This window comes from Oncorhynchus kisutch, unplaced genomic scaffold (assembly GCF_002021735.2).
Source record: "Oncorhynchus kisutch isolate 150728-3 unplaced genomic scaffold, Okis_V2 scaffold1390, whole genome shotgun sequence".
NCBI classification, from domain to species: domain Eukaryota; kingdom Metazoa; phylum Chordata; class Actinopteri; order Salmoniformes; family Salmonidae; genus Oncorhynchus; species Oncorhynchus kisutch.
In genome coordinates, this window is record NW_022263335.1 from 1 (window position 1) to 22,528 (window position 22,528).

Consider the following 22,528-nt stretch of genomic DNA (forward strand, 5'->3'; position numbering starts at 1 on the left):
GCTGCTGTTTCCCATCACTGCTACTGTTTCCCTGTTACTGCTTACTGTTTCCCATCACTGCTGCTGTTTCACCTCACTGCTGCTGTTTCCCTGTTAGCTACTGTTCCCATCACTGCTGCTGTTTCCCATCACTGCTGCTGTTTCCCTGTTACTGCTACTGTTTCCCCTCACTGCTGCTGTTTCCCTGTTACTGCTACTGTTTCCCATCACTGCTGCTGTTTCCCTCACTGCTGCTGTTTCCCATCACTGCTGCTGTTTCCTGTTACTGCTGCTGTTTCCCCTCACTGCTGCTGTTTCCCATCACTGCTGCTGTTTCCCATCACTGCTGCTGTTTTCCCATCACTGCTGCTACTGTTGTTTCCCATCACTGCTACTGTTTCCCATCACTGCTGACTGTTTCCCATCACTGCTACTGTTTTCCCATCACTTGCTGCTGTTTCCCATCACTGCTGCTGGTTTCCCTCACTGCTGCTGTTTCCCATCACTGCTGCTGTTTCCATCACTTTCACTGCTGTTTCCCCTCACTGCACTGTTTCCACCTGCATGTGCTGTTTTCCCATCACTGCTGCTGTTCCCCTCACTGCACTGTTTCCAATCATCCGCTGTTTCCACTCACTGCTGCTGTTTCCACCTCAATGCTGCTGTTTCCCCTCACTGCTGCGGTTTCCCACCACTGCTACTGTTTCCCATCACTGCAGCTGTTTCCACCTCCCTGCTGCTGTTTCCCCATCACTGCTACTGTTTCCTGTTACTGCTACTGTTTCCCATCACTGCTGCTGTTTCCATGCTGCTGGTTTCCCCATCACTGCTACTGTTTCCCATCACTGCTGCTGTTTCCCATCACTGCTACTGTTTCCCATCACTGCTGCTGTTTCCCATCACTGCTGCTGTTTCCCTGTACTGCTACTGTTTCCCTGTTACTGCTACTGTTTCCAATCACTGCTGCTGTTTCCCTCACTGCTGCTGTTTCCCTGTTACTGCTACTGTTCCCTGTTACTCCTACTGTTTCCCATCACTGCTGCTGTTTCCCATCACTGCTTGCTGTTTCCCTGTTACTGCTGCTGTTTCCCATCACTGCTACTGTTTCCCATCACTGCTGCTGTTTCCACCTCACTGCTGCTGTTTCCCATCACTGCTGCTGTTTCCCCTCACTGCTGCTGTTTCCCTGTTACTGCTACTGTTTCCCATCACTGCTGCTGTTTCCCATCACTGCTGCTGTTTCCCTGTTACTGCTACTGTTTCCCATCACTGCTGCTGTTTCCCATCACTGCTGCTGTTTCCCTGTTACTGCTACTGTTTCCCCTCACTGCTGCTGTTTCCCTGTTACTGCTACTGTTCCCATCACTGCTGCTGTTTCCCCTCACCGCTGCTGTTTCCCATCACTGCTGTTGTTTCCCTGTTACTGCTGCTGTTTCCCCATCACTGCTGCTGTTTCCCATCACTGCTGCTGTTTCCCATCACTGCTGCTGTTTCCCATCACTGCTACTGTTTCCCATCACTGCTACTGTTTCCATCACTGCTACTGTTTCCCATCACTGCTACTGTTTCCCATCACTGCTGCTGTTTCCCATCACTGCTGCTGTTTCCCATCGCTGCTGCTGTTTCCCATCACTGCTACTGTTTCCCATCACTGCTTGCTGTTTCCCATCACTGCTACTGTTTCCATCACTGCTGCTGTTTCCCATCACTGCTACTGTTTCCCATCACTGCTGCTGTTTCCCATCACTGCTACTGTTTCCCATCACTGCTGCTGTTTTCCACCTCACTGCTGCTGTTTCCCATCACTGCTGCTGTTTCCCATCACTGCTGCTGTTTCCCTGTTACTGCTCAAGACTACCCAGGCATTTAGTTAATCACACCAGTGGCTGTTTGGGAGCTAGGTCAAGTTGTTAACAGAGTGCAGTATTGATATGAATTATAGGCTATCTGTCTATCTCCCCCTATATTGAAAAGTATCTGATGGTTTAACCCTTTGTACAACAACACTAAATATATTGTTTCTGTAAAACAACAAGATAAATATATTGTTTCTGAACAAGAACACTCTAAATATATCATTTTTGTACATCAACACTAAATATACCGTTTCTGTACAACAATACTCCAAATATATTGTTTGGGGCACATGGATTGTTGCCTTTGATCATTTGATAGTATGACATTTAAGGGGGGGAAAGTATGCCGGTCCAGGGCCCAAGGGATAGTACTTGGTTTCCTAGGTGATCTAATGACCTGCCTAGCTGATAGAGAGATGGCTGTTCTGAGTTGTTTTTCATGTGGAACCAATATGAAGGTGTGGGGCAGTCAGACCAGGGTTCAAATACATGTATGTTATATCAATACTTATTTTCTGTGTATTTTAGTATTTTCAAATAATGTGGCGGAATCAACTACTTCTATTTGAAGTATAAGCAATTGTTTTCTAACAATTTCCTATAAATACTATTTTCAAACTATTTTCAAATACTTGTTTCCAAATAAGTACATGTACGTGACTGTTTGTCTCAGTTAACTGAGAGTAGAACTTGTAGGTTCAATCACTAAAGGGGTACAGCGTAACTGAAAGAACACTCTTTCACCAGACTTTGCATGCACTAAGCCCACTGTAACTAGCTGTTGATGAAAACCGATGTTGAATTGCTAAAGGCCTATTAGATGACCTGAGAAGTTGATTCTCTGAGCGGAGTTAGACCTACCTATTTTTGCTATACACTAATATTGTAGAACAGTGTAGCCTGCATGTGAAAGTTGACACTTGTTTGTTTTGTGCATAATATCAAATATTTTTTATTTCCTAAATAGGCAATGAGAATATCAAAGAGGATCATATTTATTCGCCTCTTTTCTCAAATATCAGATCAGAAAACTATGATACAAATCATCACTGATCAAGACTTCTGAGTTATCAACAAATGACACCAAGTAGGGCGATGTTTGACTAATACCATTGTATTTTGAACTACCAACATTGATTTGTTTTCAGTTTAATTGCTTCACCAAATAAAAAGAATGAGGTGGGCGATTTGCTCGCATTTTAATGGTTGTTTCTTTAATTAAAATCAGACTGATAAATAATATGACTTTAAAATAATGAACATGGAAAAGTGATACCTCTTGTTGGTATTCGTTCTCGTGGTTCATACATGACAGCTCTTTCAACGTTCATTCTCCACGTCTCCGTATAATCCATCAGTACTAATAGACCATCTGTATCACCACACCGGTCTGGGCAGACTAGATCTAGACCAATCAATACGCAACCCTTTCTGGGCCAAATCAAGTACGGACCAGCCCCGAAAATATACCTATGATTGGCCCATATTTAGTCCATCCAGGCTGGCCTTGTTTGGGGGCGGGGCTCATTAGAATAATACCCAGTGTTCAGTTTACGTAACCATTACTGAGAATATTGTTGTAGTTAATGTGTTCTGTTGGTTCTTTTAACATGATCACTACCTGTTCTAAAGCTTTTACCATAAGTGCAAGTGACGAATAGGAGCAATAATATATACTTCAACTTTGAACTTGACATGTAGTAATGTTTTCTTCATTGACATGTAGAAAGACATTCAATTATATGGGGTTGAAATTTGGCCATAGAAACATTGATCAAAAAATGTTTCACCAGTTACTTCAAATGGTGACATGGTAACTGGTGAAACCTTTTAGGTGGATGTTTCTACGGCCCTAGACTAATAAGGAGAACATCCCATGCTTATACTATATTCTTCGATAGACATAGAAGTATGCTTTGTCATATTCCTGGAGTGGCCTAGCCAGTCTCCAGATCTCAACCCCATAGAAAATCTTTGGAGGGAGTTGAAAGTCCGTGTTGCCCAGCAACAGCCACAAAACTTCACTACTCTAGAGGAGATCTGCATGGAGGAATGGGCCAAAATACCAGCAACAGTGTGTGAAAACCTTGTGAAGACTTACAGAAAACGTTTGACCTCTGTCATTGCCAACAAAGGGTATATAACAAAGTATTGAGATAAACTTTTGTTATTGACCAAATACTTATTTTCCACCATAATTTGCAAATAAATTCATTAAAAATCCTACAATGTGATTTTCAGGATTTTTTTTCTCATTTTGTCTGTCATAGTTGAAGTGTACCTATGATGAAAATTACAGGCCTCTCTCATATTTTTAAGTGGAGAACTTGCACAATTGGTGGCTAAACCTTTGGTTTCTTATTTGTTCAAAAATCAAAGCATTTTTTTCAGAAACAGGCACTTGTTATTTTTTGTGAAGATGTAGTCTTGTTTTGATTGAAAGGAGAACATTTGTGGAAGGCCTACTTTTATTTCTGTTTAGGCTGCATATTTATTTGACCTCGTGTTTAATGTGTCTGCATTGAAAATGTGCAATAAATATTGTTGAAATGTTATTGAAATGTAGTACTTTATTTATTAGCTATAAAGCTATAAGAACTACATATGCCCCCAAATCATAGCGCACGTTAGACATTTTAATGGTTTGGACCTTTGGGGGGAGAAAATGTTAGTCACTGGACCTCTTTGAATTCTAATGGTGCACCCCTGCCCTATAGGGTTCTGGTCAATAGTTGGCCTAGTGCACTATATAGGGAAGGCCATGGGTTAAGCTCTGTAGGGAACCCCTCAGTCCCCCTCTGGAGCTCCAAACATGAAAGGCTACTTTAATCTTTCAGAGCACAAATTCATTGTCTGACCCCTTTTGGCTTCTCTGACACTCCATCCTTACCCATCGTCCTTACAAGCCTATTTAGCCAGCGCTAACATCCAAGCATAGCACATGAATCATCACTCAGTGTGACTTTTATGTCTGTTTCCAGCTACCCGTGCTCCTCAGCTCATTGTTTTCTCTGCACTGGAGACAGGTTACTCATGACTTCAATTGCCCAGAACCTTGTTCTTGATGTGACTGTGTCGCAGTGTGGAGGTGATTACTGCTTTACAGCAACGGCAGTATGGCTCCGCGGTGACCCATTTCTCAGGCCGATAAGCGTGTATGATTAGGAAACTTTCCGAGGTGCAGCATCATTCTGGGTGCGAGTCGCAAATCCACTTCTACTGAGACGTCTCGCCCCATATAGGGAGGGAAGAAGGGGAAAGACGTTTCCTTTTGATGGACCTCCCTGTCTTTACAGAATAATAACAAAAGTGTAGAACAGTGTGATATCAGAGAAGATTGGTTTCTGTTGCAAAAGTGAAAACCACTATATAGTTCAGAATCTGACTGATCGCATCAGTTCTTTCTGTGTACTGACACCTTATGTACCAATCTGTTGCAGGACTACCTGACTGCTAGTATGATGAATAGCTTAATTTGACCTTACACACTCTTAAAACAGTAAAACACTAAAAAACACTCTCTTTGGACTTGATAAAGTTGTGATAGCCTTGTGCAGGGCTTTTTCCTATAGAGCTAAAGAAAAAAAAAAATGGAATGGTCTGCCGATCTATGTGACAGATTCAGATTTGGTCTCAACCTTTAAAGGGATACTTCAGGATTTTGGCAATTAAGCCCTATATGTATACTTAACAAAAATATAGATGCAACATGTAAAGTGTTGGCACCATGTTTCATGAGCTGAAATAAATGACCCCAGATATTTTCCATACGCACCGAAAGCTTATTTCTCTCAAATGTTAAGCCACATTTGTTTACATCTCTGTTAGTGAGCATTTCTCCTTTGCCAAGATAATCAATTCACCTGATAACTGTGGCATATCAAAGGCTGATTAAACAGCATGCTCATTACACAGGTGCACCTTGTGCTGGGGACAATAAAAGGCCACTCTAAAATGTATAGTTGTGTCACACAACACATTGCCACAGATGTCCCAAGTTTTGAGGGAGCGTGCAATTGGTATGCTGACTGCAGAAATGTCCACCAGAGCCGTTGCCAGAGAATTGAATGTTCATTTCTCTACCATAAGCTGTTTCCAATGTCGTTTTAGAGAATTTGGCAGTACGTCCAACCGGCCTCACAACCACAGACACATGTAGCCAGCCCAGGACACACCAGCCCAGGACCTCCACATCCCGCTTCTTCACCTTCAAGATCGCCTGAGACGAGTCACCCAGACAACTAATGAAACTGTTTGTTTGTACAACTGAGGTATTTCGGCACAAATAGTCAGAAACCGTCTCAGGGAAGGTCATCTGCATGCTCGCTGTCCTCACCAGGGTCTTGACCTGACTGCATAACTGACTTCAGTGGGCAAATGCTCACCTTCGATGGCCACTGGCACGCTGGAGAAGTGTGCTCTTCATGGATGAATCCCGGTTTCAGCTGTACCAGGCAGATGGCAGAGAGTGTGTATGATGTCGTGTGTGTGAGCGGTTTGCTGATCTCAACGTTGTGAACAGAATGCCCCATGGTTGCAGTAGGGTTATGGTATGGTATGGGCAGGCATAAGCTACGACAAAGAAATCAATTGCATTTTATCAATGGCAATTTGAATGCACAGAGATGCCGTGACGAGATCCTGAGGCACATTGTTGTGCCATTCATCCACAACCATAACCTTATGCTTCAGCATGATAATGCATGGCCCCATGTCAGGAAGATCTGTACACAATTCCTGGAAGCTGAAAATGTCTCAGTTCTTTCATGTCCTGCATACTCAGCAGACATGTCACCCATAGAGCATGTTTGGGATGCTCTGGATCGATGTGTAGGACAGCGCGTTCCAGTTCCTGCCAAGATCCAGCAATTTTGCACAGCCATTGAAGAGAAGAGGGACAACATTTCACAGGCCACAATCAACAGCCTGATCAACTCTATGCGAAGGAGATGTGTTGTGCTGCACGAGGTAAATGGTGGTCACACCAGATACTGACTGGTTTTCTGATCCATGTCCCTACCTTATTTTTAAGGTATCTGTGCCCAACAGATGCATGTCTCTATTCCCAGTCATGTGAAATCCATAGATTAGGGCCTAATTTATTTATTTAAATTGACTGATTTTCTTATATGAACTCATGTTGCGTTTATATTTTCTTTCAGTGGACTTCCCCAGAGTCAGATGAACTCATGGATACCATTTATGTCTCTGCATCCAGTATGAAGAAAGATAGAAATAGTTTTGTGACCCAATGCTAACCAGTGTTAGCGCAATGACTGGAAGTCTATGGGAAACACTAGTTAGTAACTTCCTTCAACCTGCTTGCAGAGATATAAAAATGAGTTCATATGACTATGGGGAAGTAAATGAAGGGCTTCATTGCCAAAATCCTGAAGTATCCCTTTAATTCTTTACTGAAGACTCATCTCTTCAGTAGGTCCTATGATTGAGTGTAGTCTGGCCCAGGGGTCTGAAGCATGAACCACCCTTGCAGTCTCTGCCTGGTAGGCTCACCTCTCTCCACTGGGATTCTCTGCCTCTGACCCTATTACGGGGGCTGAATCACTGGCTTGCTCACGCTCTCCCATGCCATCCTTAGGAGGGGTGCATCACGTCTAGCCAAGCTTTTTTTCGCTATACTTGACCTAAGTGGGTTGAGACAGTGACTTGATCTCTCTTCCTGTCCTCAGGCTTGTGCAGTGGGGGAGATCTTTGTGGGCTATACTAGGTCTTGTCTCAGGGTAGTAAGTTAGTGGTCTGTTGATATCCGTTTGGTGGTGTGAGGGCTGTGCTTTGGCATCGTGGGTGGGGTTATATCCTGCCTGGTTGGCCCTGTCCATGGGAAACTTTGGACGGGGCCACAGCGTCTCAGTCCCCAGTATCTTTGCTTCAATAGTCTATGTGCCGAGGGGCTAGGGCCAGTCTGTTCTATCTGGTGTCATTCTGCTGTTCTATCTGGTGTCCTGTGTGATCTTAGGTATTCTAAATCCCCCTCCCTCCCTCTCTCTCTCTCTCCCTCTCTCTCTCTTTCTCTCTCTGTCCCTCCCTCCCTCTCAGAGGACCTGAGCCCAAACACCATGCCTCAGGACTACCTGGCCTGATGACTCCTGACTGTCTCCAGTCCAGCTGGTCATGCTGCTGATCCAGTTTGTGCTGTTCTGCCTGCAGCTATGGAATCCTAACCTGTTCACCGGATGTGCTACCTTGTCCCGGACCTGCTGTTTCGACTCTCTCTCGTCTCTCTCTCTCTCTACCGCACATGCTGTCTCGGCCTTTGAATGCTTGGCTATGAAAAGCTAACTGACAATTACTACTGAGGTGTTGACCTGTTGCACCCTCTATAACCACTGTGATTATTATTTGACCCTGCTGGTCATCTATATGGACGTTAGAATATCTTAAAGAATGATCCAGCCTTAATGGCCAAGGACTCTTACAATCTCCACCCAGCACAGCCAAAACGGGACTGGCCACCCCACAGCCTGGTTCCGCTCTAGGTTTCTTCCTAGGTTCCAGCCTTTCTAGGGAGTTCTTCCAAGCCACCGTGCTTCAATATCTGCATTGCTTGCTCTCTAGGGTGGGTTTCTGTACAAGCACCTTGTGAAAACTGCTGATAAATATAAATACATTTGATTGATTGATTGATTGATTGATTGATTGATTGGTTGATTGGTTGGTTCAGGTGCATCATTCAAGTCCCCCACATACGCAAGGTAAGTAGTTTTGTAAGTTATGAGACTCTGCTATCTCTCTCTGAGATGTCCTCCTTTTCTTCACAGTCTGACTTTCCATTCCAGCGTCCTCTTCTCTCGCTCACGTATGAATCAACTGGAGCTTTCAAATCCCCCTCAGTGAATCCTCGGAGGCAGATAAGCATTTGAAGGAAGAAAAAGACCAGGGATGTGGAGAGCTGTGCTGAATTCTACAGAGCTATAGCGTATATGCTGGAGACACACACTCACTCATGGATGCATGTACATGCTCACACAGACACACAGGTGGAATTAGATCCCCCCCAAGCCAGACTGAGATCTGAGTCTGTGGGTACCTCAGGTTATCACCTACCAGCAGCACAGGGGTAGTTGGAGCTATCGCTCATGCTCCCAGGGAGGGGAAGTACTCAAGACAAGTCGAACAAGGCAAACTTGGGCTTAGCATGATAACAATAACTAAGGCGGATACGTTTTGAAGAATTAAACTTTGGACAAAGTAACGTTATGTGATGTTATCTGGAAGGATGGATTCCAAAGTTGCTAACCAAGATAGGAGTAGTGTAATATGGTAATTTAGCAGATGATGCTATTCAAAGTGATTTACAGTTGACACATGGTATTCAGTACAGTATTTGTATGGCAGCTGCCTGTTGGCATTGCTTGGAGATAGGAATGGGGAAATCAAATCCTCAGGGTCTGAAGTACTGCTGTTTTTCTGACTTATTCATGTCACTGATTGGCCAGAGAGTTTTCTCACCTGGGACATGTTCAGAAGGAAAACATGGTTGAACGTTTCAGATAGAAATGTCATGAATAAGAGACAAAATTATTCATTATTCTACATGTCAGAGTCAGGCATGTTTGTTCTACAGTATATATTTCTACCCGAACGTTATGCCCCTGATGTCCAAAGGTCTCTGACGCAATGGAAAGGGTGAACACCAGCAATGCTGGCGACTTCGACATCTAAATTAGTGTACCCCTGGCTTATGTGATAACCTACCATACCTTTAGGCTCAACTCTATTTCCCTCCTACCGGCAAGTTGTAAAGATCCCATCCTCTTTTGTTCTGTCCAGTCTCAGTCTCACAGTCCCAAAGGAGACACTGTGCCTTCTGAAGCAATTCACAGCAAAACCGCAGTGCAGAAAAACCCATTACCTTTGGAAAATAAGACGCCGGTAAATAATAATGTGAGAAAAGGGCGAGGAGAATGCCAGCCAGGAAGTCCCCATGTGTCCATGTGCAGAGAGGGGCTTTAGACCTTACACACTCCAACAGGTCGGGATTTAACTCATCCTGTCTGTGAGTGGCACAGTATTACAGCCTTTTGGGCCTGGAGAGAGAAACATGATTGAGCCTCACTCACAGCGAGAGACATCAAGTCTTTAAATATTTCAATAGCTGTTTAGTGAAAACGGCCCTTGGCTTTGGATTCCATGTGTATCTCAGTCGGAATACACCGTCTCCCTGGGATCTAATAGTCTTACTGCAAGATGCCACCAAACATGAAAAGCAATATCCACCTGGGTCTTTACTGGCCTGTAAGCAACGTCAGCTTATGGAAATATCAATGTTTTACAGGTGGGGGGGGGGGGGGACATGCAGTGATCAATGCATTTAATTTACAAATGGATATATTCTGTATCTGGATATGGCTCAGTTATGGATAGACAATATTCTCTACTAATATTCTCATTTGGATGGCTGAGAATTTGGTAATAAAAGGAATACAAAGAATAATTACCTCATGCATAATCATCTTTTAAAACATAGGTGGTTTTTATTGTCTGTGCAAACAAAAGGTCAGAAATACCCATACATAACTTCCTACATTTGGTTATTGCTTTTAATAGTCTTTGAAGACTCATCACAAACCCCTAATGTGCACACATCCGTTTCAAAGTAGCTATTCAGGGAATCACTGTTCAACCAAAGTGCTAACTTATTCAGAGATAGCACACTGAATATTCATTAGGAAGAACACAAGTTGGTTGGCTTTTGGTAGTTTCATAATTTTGATCAAATAAGCAATAGTTTGTCTATGGATATTTGTCTTCAATAGGTATACTGCTACTTACCTCTCTGCTACTGTCCATGTAGTGTGACAATTTGTTTGTAAAATATTGATATTGATATTTAATAGGTCTACTATTCAACGATAGCTGTCTGGAATAAGTCTACTATAACTGTTACTTATCTGCCTTATTCAAGAGCTATGTTGTGTTTAGATGTTTGTAAGAGACAGTAAGATGATCTGAGAATTCAGCATGGTGGAATGGGAACATTTCTTCACCAACCTTTCAAACCCAGCCCCAAGTATGATTCTGGAAAATATTGCCAATTTTTACACCATTTGGCAAATTGTTTTACTCAAAATGTATTTTGCACAAAATATATCTATTTCAATAAGATTATTTCCTGAGTTTGACAATTGAACACATATTTCTTCCCAGTAAAGTATGCCTAATGTGGAAGTGATGTAACTTGTTTTTCTCACAGGCCAATGTCCTGCCGGAGTGGCATTCCGCATTCAACAACAACAAAGAACAGCCGCTGCATCTTTGACAGTCTAGCAAGCAACCAAAGCAATTCAGCATATGAGACTAAAAAACAAGCATATCCCTTTCTCTCTCCTCCATTACCTACAAGGCAGGCCAACTTGTCTAGCATGTTATCTGATGTATATTACCTTTGATATTGTAGAAAATCAAATAAGTGGACATTTGAAAAAGCATATTTCCATAGCATGGACAAGAGAGACCAGGGGTGGTTGGTTTTAGATCTGGAACTCATGCAGATACAAAGCTATTTAAAAGTATGCCTAGAAGCAAAACACTTGATTCAGCTAATCAACTATTAATCAAAGCCTTGGTTGGTTGAATCAAGTATTAATGCTGGGATGGAACAAAAGCCTGCAGCACAGCGAGTGGGTTCAGGGTCCCTATGAACTGGTTTGAAGATAGGTTGGAGCAGGTGTTGTTGGAGAGCCATTGATTTAACTTGGAGCTCCACCTACAGGAACTATTATAGTATTACAACTACTTGTTCCGTTGCCATTCCCCCCCATCTTTCTGTATAGTCCTACATTATGTATGAGAGCATTAAATCTGTGATGTATTGTTGAACTGTTTCCCAGATTATGGGTGTGTTTGAGAGCATTAAATCTGTGATGTATTGTGGAACTGTTTCCCAGATTATGGGTGTGTTTGAGAGCATTAAATCTGTGATGTACTGTTGAACAACTTCACAGATGCCAGACTGTAGCTTTAATGACACACTACACTGAATCATTTCAGAAGGTATCAGACAAATACATCATTGGTGTCAACATACTTTATTGCAGAGAGATAAAAATATAAATTTCCACTTGTTTCAGCAATTAACAGTCACAATATTATCCTGTCTTACTCTTAGATGACATGCTAAGGAAACAAATGAAAGCATGTAACATACATTGGCAAACTTTAACATACGCACAAATACTCAGACGTTACTAGTTAAGATTTTATCTGCACATGAAAAACCCCACCTGCAAATATAATCAATGAAGGTTATGCACAAAAACAGTGTAACTTTTACCACGTCAGCATTCAAACTAGGAAATGACATTGATCGACCAGTGAAGGGCACGCTGCGATTTTACACTACATGGGGTGTATTCATAAGTGCACACCATAGCTAAACGTTTTGCAATGAAAACAAGTTTCTTCAGGTAGTCCCTTCCTGTTTCAGTGTCTAGTGAATACACTCCAGACAACAGCACTGTAGTGGGTGATTCCCTGATGAAGGTACGGACCACAGAAAGACAGTAGTAGAATATTTCCAACTGTGTCATTGTCTACCATCACCCAGATTCCAGCCAGTCCACAGTCCTATTATACATCCTATTATACATCTCTACATGTAACAATCCTTTTTGAGTTACAGTTCAAATGTCTCACACAGTGGAGGCTGGTGGGAGGAGCTATAGGAGGACAGGCTCACTGTAATGGCTGGAATGGAATCAATTTAACGGTATCAAAAATATGGAAACCACATTGACTCCTTACCATTTATTCCATTCCAGCCATTACAATGAGCCTGTCCTCCTATAGTTCCTCCCACCAGCATCCACTGGTCTTGCACACATCCAAGTTCACAAACCAGCAGACTAGACTGAAACTACTCCACTCCTTTTGGTTTCTAAAAGTCTTTGTATCCATTCCTGAACAGCAGAAGGCACAATCCCTCTAGCCTGGGTGTCGGTCTGTTTCTGCCCTTTTGCCAACTCCTTCTGGAATCGTCTTGGACAACGACAGAAATGGACTCAGCCAGAGCACAAACAGATCTGGGACCAGGCTACAATCCTTCCTGAAGTGCGCCATTCCATTCCACTCTCAGGCTTACCCAACCTCATAGGTAGTTCTCATTAGAGCACACCATAGCAAAACATTTTGTAACAGAAAACAAGTGCTTCTTATTGGACAAGCTCAGGTAGTACCTCCCAGTCGCACTCCGTTTCCTCCATTCTATGCCTACAGAACATGGCCCCCTGGTTTAGGTGTGGTAGATGGTGTCTACCTGATCCAGGGCATTGTTCAGCAGGGAACAACATTGCGGAACGTTCAGAAAGAAATACATTACCTTGAAAAAACATGCCGCAATGAGTCATCACGTCATCTCTATTCATGACGTTTCTAGCTGCAACAAGTTTGCCTACTGAACACAACCCAGTCGTGTTTACTAGGGATCCATGTTTAATAGTACAAGCAACATCATTTTTTATTTTAAGTGCTGCAACGGAAACCAAAATGCAAAACTATTTCACGGACGAGTCCGGGTCCATGGTTCTACAGGACCCAGGTGTGGTGAGGAGTTGTCTAGGTGTAGTAGATGATCTCTGGGATCTGTCCGTCCTCCACTGACGTGCCGTTGTTGTTCCCAGGAGAGCTGAAAAAGAAAAAGGTGGTCTTGGTCCCCGTGGCGGACTCCTGGCTCACTTTCTTTAACCCTTTAGTGCCGTAGTGAGAGTCCGGTCCCTACAGGAGACAAGTGGATTGTTAGCATAGAGAAATTATGCACAAAACACAGTTTTCGCTACGTACTGAAATGATCCACCTTGAAAGCTTGACATAAAACATTCCTAAAAAATTGTAACAGTGAACTAATGGACACAATACAAAAATAACTGTTTATAGTTTTGTTTTGTGTGAACAATCCCTTTAAGATGAGCTGACGATTAAAATGTTCATACAAAGTCTCAACTGTGGTCACACAGGGTTGATGATCTAGTAGAATACAGACCAAAACTAGTTTGCATCAACATTTGATTCAAGTCTATAATAACCATGCTGCTGTTAGCAGCAGAGGCAAAAATAAAACACAATAGCCTATTTGTTTGTCAACATGCACTTGAGTACTGTCGTTATGGGGTGAGCGTACCTTTAAGGTTGCACTTGAGTACTGTCGTTATGGGGTGAGCGTACCTTTAAGGTTGCACTTGAGTACTGTCGTTATGGGGTGAGCGTACCTTTAAGGTTGCACTTGAGTACTGTCGTTATGGGGTGAGCGTACCTTTAAGGTTGCACAAGCGGTGTAGCTAACGTTGGGTAAAATCTCCACCGGCTCCTTGAACATGACTCTGAACGTGTTGGCTGTTCCGTCACAGCTGAAGCCCGTGTCGTTTGTTGCTAGCGTTAGGCTTTTGTCACTCTCAATAATCTGAAAAAAATTTATACAATGATTGTCAATTACTGTTTGCACTATAGCTTAAAAAAATACATATATCGTGTTCAGTTGGCACCAAACAGGGGACAAAAACATTTTGAAACAGAAAGGTACTAACTAACCTTGTCTAATAACGCAGGTTTTTGGTTTTCCATTGCAAAACGTTTTGTTACTATGTGCCCTACTCGACACAACCCTGGTAACCAGATCTCTTAGTGCTTCATATGCAGTAAGGAACATTGGAGAAGTTATCGTGTGACTGAAGCACTAAACAGGACACATTTGGTCTGGCTACCAGGCTGATAACATCATTATTAAATGCTTACCTGTATATTAACCTGATAGTCCGTAGGTCCGTGGATCGAGCCATACAGTCCGAAACCCACCACTGATATTCTTCTATTTACATTAAATCTACAGGAGAATTACAAGATACTTTTAGAAACCTCAAACGAATGAACACAGGCTTTATTAAAACACATGCAGTAGAAACTCCACCAATGGGAGACGAACACTGCCTTTATTAAAACACATGCAGTAGAAACTCCACCAATGGGAGACGAACACAGGCTTTATTAAAACACATGCAGTAGAAACTCCACCAATGGGAGACGAACACAGGCTTTATTAAAACACATGCAGTAGAAACTCCACCAATGGGAGACGAACACAGGCTTTATTAAAACACATGCAGTAGAAACTCCACCAATGGGAGACGAACACAGGCTTTATTAAAACACATGCAATAGAAACTCCACCAATGGGAGACGAACACTGCCTTTATTAAAACACATGCAGTAGAAACTCCACCAATGGGAGACGAACACTGCCTTTATTAATACACATGCAATCGTCTCTGCCAATGGGGGTGTGGTGAAGAGGTATGATGCTGGAGAAACACCATCGCTCAAATTCAACTGGTTGACTCCTTTAACAGCACACATTTCAATAGAAGAACAACCATCTCAAACTTTTCTGGGGGTGTTGATTTGCATTGAAATGTTCCACCACTGTAAAACAGTGATGTGGCTGTTTTTTTATGGCTCTGCCAGAAGCAAACCACCTCCCAAAATATGTTGAACCGACTTACTATTTTGACATTTTGTCATTTATTAGACACTCTTATCCAGAGTAATCTGGGTTAAGTGCCTTGCTCAAGAGCACATTGACAGAACCTTGTCAGCTTTGGGTTTCAAAACAGCAACCTTTCTTACTGGCCCAACGCTCTAATCACTAGGCACCTGCTGGTTACAGGCCCAACGCTCTAACCACTAGGCCACCTGCTGGTTACTGGCCCAACGCTCTAACCACTAGGCCACCTGCTGGTTACTGGCCCAACGCTCTAACCACTAGGCTACCTGCTGGTTACTGGCCCAACGCTCTAACCACTAGGCTACCTGCTGGTTACTGGCCCAACGCTCTAACCACTAGGCTACCTGCTGGTTACTGGCCCAACGCTCTAACCACTAGGCTACCTGCTGGTTACTGGCCCAACGCTCTAATCACTAGGCACCTGCTGGTTACAGGCCCAACGCTCTAACCACTAGGCCACCTGCTGGTTACTGGCCCAACGCTCTAACCACTAGGCCACCTGCTGGTTACTGGCCCAACGCTCTAACCACTAGGCTACCTGCTGGTTACTGGCCCAACGCTCTAACCACTAGGCTACCTGCTGGTTACTGGCCCAACGCTCTAACCACTAGGCTACCTGCTGGTTACTGGCCCAACGCTCTAACCACTAGGCTACCTGCTGGTTATTGGCCCAACGCTCTAACCACTAGGCTACCTGCTGGTTACTGGCCCAACACTCCAACCACTAGGCTACCTGCTGGTTACTGGCCCAACACTCTAACCACTAGGCCACCTGCTGGTTACTGGCCCAACACTCTAACCACTAGGCCACCTGCTGGTTACTGGCCCAACGCTCTAACCACTAGGCCACCTGCCGCTAATACAGTGCCTTGCGAAAGTATTCGGCCCCCTTGAACTTTGCGACCTTTTGCTGCTATTACAGCTGTAAGTCGCTTGGGGTATGTCTCTATCAGTTTTGCACATCGAGAGACTGACATTTTTTCCCATTCCTCCTTGCAAAACAGCTCGAGCTCAGTGAGGTTGGATGGAGAGCATTTGTGAACAGCAGTTTTCAGTTCTTTCCACAGATTCTCGATTGGATTCAGGTCTGGACTTTGACTTGGCCATTCTAACACCTGGATATGTTTATTTTTGAACCATTCCATTGTAGATTTTGCTTTATGTTTTGGATCATTGTCTTGTTGGAAGACAAATCTCCGTCCCAGTCTCAGGTCTTTTGCAGACTCCATCAGGTTCTTCCAGAATGGTCCTGTATTTGGCTCCATCCATCTTCCCATCAATTTTAACCATCTTCCCTGTCCCTGCTGAAGAAAAGCAGGCCCAAACCATGATGCTGCCACCACCATGTTTGACAGTGGGGATGGTGTGTTCAGGGTGATGAGCTGTGTTGCTTTTACGCCAAACATAACATTTGGCATTGTTGCCAAAAAGTTCAATTTTGGTTTCATCTGACCAGAGCACCTTCTTCCACATGTTTGGTGTGTCTCCCAGGTGGCTTGTGGCAAACTTTAAACGACACTTTTTATGGATATCTTTAAGAAATGGCTTTCTTCTTGCCACTCTTCCATAAAGGCCAGATTTGTGCAATATACGACTGATTGTTGTCCTATGGACAGAGTCTCCCACCTCAGCTGTAGATCTCTGCAGTTCATCCAGAGTGATCATGGGCCTCTTGGCTGCATCTCTGATCAGTCTTCTCCTTGTATGAGCTGAAAGTTTAGAGGGACGGCCAGGTCTTGGTAGATTTGCAGTGGTCTGATACTCCTTCCATTTCAATATTATCGCTTGCACAGTGCTCCTTGGGATGTTTAAAGCTTGGGAAATCTTTTTGTATCCAAATCCGGCTTTAAACTTCTTCACAACAGTATCTCGGACCTGCCTGGTGTGTTCCTTGTTCTTCATGATGCTCTCTGCGCTTTTAACGGACCTCTGAGACTATCACAGTGCAGGTGCATTTATACGGAGACTTGATTACACACAGGTGGATTGTATTTATCATCATTAGTCATTTAGGTCAACATTGGATCATTCAGAGATCCTCACTGAACTTCTGGAGAGAGTTTGCTGCACTGAAAGTAAAGGGGCTGAATAATTTTGCACGCCCAATTTTTCAGTTTTTGATTTGTTAAAAAAGTTTGAAATATCCAATAAATGTCGTTCCACGTCATGATTGTGTTCCACTTGTCGTTGATTCTTCACAAAAAAATACAGTTTTATATCTTTATGTTTGAAGCCTGAAATGTGGCAAAAGGTCGCAAAGTTCAAGGGGGCCGAATACTTTCGCAAGGCACTGTAAGTGTTTCTCTCCACCGAGGTCTGTAGAAAAAGGCTTATAGGTTATGGAAGGACAAACCAGTGTTGTACTGAGGCTGCATTTGACACACCATCATCTGAATTAGAATTAATAGTTTATCTTTTTCCGTCTGAATAATTTGCATGTCCAAAAAACAAATACGAGCAAAATAAAAGTAATTTCTGTGCAAGGACTTTTAGTCATTGTAATTGTATAGTGTGAGGCCGGTAGGACATTGTCACGGTGTAGACAAGCAGGTACACAGTCTCACCTGATCCTGTCACTGGTGCCACTGTATCCCCAGCGACTTTCAACCTGCTGGAACCTACTAATACTGCCCTCCTTTCCTCGGAGGCAGCAGCGGGGCCTGTCAATGTAGTCTACCCGCGGCTTGGGGTTTACTGTAAAGTGTAAAAACAGATTTACCACCTCCCGATCGAACAATATTCCAGACTGGGCAGGCCCTGTTGCACAAGAAAGAATATCAAACTGGTTTCAGACTGGGCAGGCCCTGTTGCACAAGAATTAATATCAAACTGGTTTCTAGGGCTGGGTTCAATGGACAGCAGAAACACAAACACATTTATAAAATGATTATACACCGTTATGTTCAAAATGAATTCTAAGTTACAAGTATGTTCAAGTATTTACATTGTACATAACTGAGCTTGATGATAAGCAGTGCTTACTCGTATTAAAAAGTAATAACATTTAGGATATGTGAAATCTGACAAAGCAGAGTCCTACCTTATTTAGCATTTTAAACTACAACTTTAGATAGTGTGTGTGTGTGTTTGTCTTTCTGTTTATGTGCATCTGTCTCTGTGTGTATGTCTCAGACAGAGAGATGCCCACCTGCAGCAAACTCCTCCACAGTCATGAGTGGGAAGCGGATGAGGGTTAGGGCCTTGCCCAGAACCTTCTGTTTGTTCTCAGAGGTGAGGGGAAGCTGTTGCCTGTAACACTCGGCATCCGCCCAGCGCACCACCGCACCAAATAGACGGTTTTCGCGAATCCCCAGGGTGTCTCTCTCCAGCACTGCACACAGCGTATCTAAAAACACAGGCTCAGTGTTAGGTCTAGTCTACACAGTATGACAAAAAGGGAAGGGGTTAGGGTCAAAGGTTAAACTCAATTGCCTCCAGAATGCACCCAGAAACCAACATACACTTAAAGCAGTCAATTTCTTCCACTACCCCTATGATGGGGATCCTAATAAAATACTGATGGAGTCAATTAAAATGGAACATGTTTCAAGTTAAACTGTAGTTAGTGTGTGAAAGATTACTGTGAGTATTAATGGAGTTTAGGCCATGAAACTGTGTGTACGCTCATTTAGAAACCATGACCTAATGAGCAGGGTCAGGCCAAGAACAGAAGATGGATGGGGTGTGATTCTGACATCTGGCTAAACAAAGAGGAGCATGGACATTCCACAGGGGAAAGGAGGGATACTCATTGGGGTCATAAAATGTATAGCTGGGGAGGTGACACCTACAAGGGAAGAATATAAAATGTGTTGTGAGCTTTCTAATTGTAAACACTCAGCTGACTGTATCCCTGGTATTAAACACATGACACTTCTATTGAGCTTTTGGTCTCAATACCTTATTGCAAAGAGGTTGTTCCTGTATATCATCCACTGTATATCATTGGGATATGTTCCTGTATATCATCCACTGTATATCATTGGGATATGTTCCTGTATATCATCCACTGTATATCATTGGGATATGTTCCTGTGTGAATAATAGGCCATACTGATGCATACCTAGGTCAATGTCAGTGAATCCTTCTGCGTTTATGGCATCACCGGTGCTTTTGTCTATTGTTTCCAAACAGAGGCTGGCAAGCTGAGGCTCATCGAATAGTCTGGCCTGCAGAAAGAATGAGCAGGGTACGAGATGACACATCAGCATGAGACACATGGGGAAGTCGTCTGTTCAAGTACCGCCACACCAATTTGCACTTGATTTGATAAAGGCATACGTAATATACAACATTCTAGGATCAAACTTGCTCGCTCAACACAACAAAAACAGGAAACAAAAACACTTGAATATACCTTACATTTTTTAAGATGTTTTGTTTTGGAAGCACATTGGCCTACGCAAATACAGTGGACATGGACAGTGTGGGATGTGACCTGTGTTTAAGCTAGTTTATTCTGTAGTACTACCCAAGTCATCTAGGCCGGTGTATTATCTTCAGTCATGGCTTAGTTTTTGGAGTTTTGATTACCCTGTTCTGAATTGTTACCCAAGAGGAATTGGCAGAGATGCCATCTTGGCTATTCTTTCTAAGTGATGAACTACAGTAGTCTATTCTATTTCGTGAAGAGCTGCCATATTCTTTAGTACCCACATGAGGGTTTTATGTATTATAGTTAATGCTACCAGTTCTATATACTACCTGAGTGAGAAGCAGTATTATGTAGAATAGTTTATGCAATAGCAGTTATATTAGCAGCCCTATATACCTGAGTGAGAAGCAGTATTATGTAGAATAGTTTATGCAATAGGAGTTATAGTAGCAGCCCTATATACCTGAGTGAGTAGCAGTATTATGTAGAATAGTTTATGCAATAGGAGTTATAGTAGCAGCCCTATATACCTGAGTGAGTAGCAGTATTATGTAGAATAGTTTATGCAATAGGAGTTATATTAGCAGCCCTATATACCTGAGTGAGAAGCAGTATTATGTAGAATAGTTTATGCAATAGGAGTTATAGTAGCAGCCCTATATACCTGAGTGAGTAGCATGAATGCATTGTCTGCCCTGAGGTGTTTGGTAAGGAACTCCACACACTGAGTCTCTAGAGCAGGAACGGCATATTTCTTCGCCGTGTACAGAGTGGTCATCACCGTCTCTGGTCCTATGTGGACCTCGTCAGAGTACAGGAACCTACACACACACACACACACACACAGTAAGTGGTCAATGAAGGTGGGATGTACAGGCTTCCAGAACACCAAAATGTCTGTCTTCTAAAACAAAAGCTTGACATTGCATATAGAAGAGAAAAACATTTCATTTTTTAAAAGAGGTAATTAGGCATAGTAATTAGGAATAGCTCAGGCAGGAGCCTCGTTTGATATCAGTTTCATCAACTCACATCAAATCAAATTGTATTGGTAACATACACGTAATTAGCAGATGTTATTGCAGGTGTCACAAAATGCTTGAGCTTCCAGCTCCAACAGTGCAGTAATATCTAACAGATTACACAACATATACATAAAACACACACCATTCTAAGTAGGAATCAATTAACACTATATACATATGGACGAGCGATGACAGAGCAGAACGGACTAAGATACAGTAGAATAGTATAGAATACAGTATATACATATGAGATGAGTAATGCCAGATATGTGAACATTATTAAGTGACTAAGATACAGTAGAATAGTATAGAATACAGTATATACATATGAGATGAGTAATGCCAGATATGTGAACATTATTAAGTGACTAAGATACAGTAGAATAGTATAGAATACAGTATATACATATGAGATGAGTAAGCCAGATATGTAAACATTATTAAAGTGACTAGTGTTCCATTCCTTAAAGTGGCAAGTGATTTCCAGTCTATGCCTATAGGCAGCAGTCTCTAATGTGTTAATTATACATGAATATTATCATACAGACAATGGAATGTCAGCACTCATAACATAAGGGGAACAATTTAACTAACGTACTGGGGTAACAACACCTCTCTATAAATATATTATATCGCAATGCAGTGCATGGTCGGTCAATAGATGTTACCTTAGCAAGGCTAGGAAGGCTGCAGGTTCCACATCAGGTAACTCTATCTCGGCCGAGGTGGTGGCCATTCCCCCGTTGAACATGGCGTCAAATACTGCACTACCAGCAGCTAGGACGAATTTATGCGCTGGTATCCTCTGCGCCTGTCTACCTTTACCGACAATAAACCTAACGTCACTGAGCAGTTCGTTATTGAAGAGAAACGCGAAGCGCTCTTTTACTGAGCTCTTCGTGGCCTGCCAGTTGTACATAGGCTCCCGGTGAAGGCCACCCGACGGGGGTGAGATTGGTGCTGCGACCAAGGGGACTGGCATATTCGAGGCCACTCCAGCATTTCTTCCCGCTCCAGAATGGGCGAAATTTGATGCTCGTCCTTCAAGATTGGACGGTGGACCGATGCCACCACCCCCAGTCGCCATTTCGTACCGTTGTCCTTATTGGCTTTTACGATTGATAACCGTGGAAAATATCAATGACGCATTTTTGCGTTTTATTGCGAATTTTTCACAGACTAATGGGCCAGTGTTTGTTACTGCTTTCTTTCTAGCTCTCCAGGAATGACGCACACTTCCGCGGTTTACGTCTCTTCCTGTGAATCCTTCTTGTTGTTTTCATTTAACCCATTAGGTGGCGCTGTTTTCTGGTGTCAAGTCAAGCAGACAGCATCGCTGAATAACTTTATTTTGGAATTACCACAAATCTGTCTGGACCATGCATATTAGACACCCGACACGAAACACGACAACACACAGTTGATCATTTCCAGAGCAAAACTGCTTTGCAACAAGCCAAGTATTCTTGAATAGTTTATATACTCGTTTTTTTTAGTTAATACTTTCCAGCTAAATTCTGGAAAATTGTCAAATCTTTGAAACAAAGCTCCAACCCCTCCTTGCACCCGCGGGTTTTTAACATCCTCTGGTCCCATACTAGTCAACATGTACATTTGTAGTGCTTTTAATAAGCGTTAGGCTTCAGCTGGACACCTGCTTGAAAAGATAGTCTCTGAAAGAGGTAGTCCTTTAGTCGCCTCAACAGATTGTAAAGAATAATGCTCTAACAGATTCACATAGTTTATTTTCATTTCAAGCATTTGATGTCTGTGATGTAC

General features: G+C 42.8%; 1 protein-coding gene across 2 annotated transcripts; it reads right to left on the reverse strand.

Moving 5' to 3' along the window:
• Positions 1-11,865: 11,865 nt before the first annotated feature.
• LOC116366208 (BTB/POZ domain-containing protein 1) lies at positions 11,866-21,982 on the reverse strand. Of its 2 annotated transcripts, none has more exons than XM_031818439.1 (8): positions 21,418-21,982; positions 20,389-20,545; positions 19,413-19,518; positions 18,497-18,694; positions 17,913-18,042; positions 14,583-14,670; positions 14,104-14,250; positions 11,866-13,568 (listed from the first exon to the last, which is right to left on the reverse strand). In XM_031818439.1, exons 1-8 carry the CDS (start codon positions 21,834-21,836, stop codon positions 13,410-13,412), a joined length of 1,404 nt encoding a protein of 467 aa, XP_031674299.1. In that variant the 5' UTR covers positions 21,837-21,982; the 3' UTR covers positions 11,866-13,409. The 2 variants fall into 2 exon arrangements, with proteins under 2 accessions (XP_031674299.1, XP_031674298.1); XM_031818438.1 differs by having other exon boundaries at positions 17,913-18,105.
• Positions 21,983-22,528: the final 546 nt, after the last annotated feature.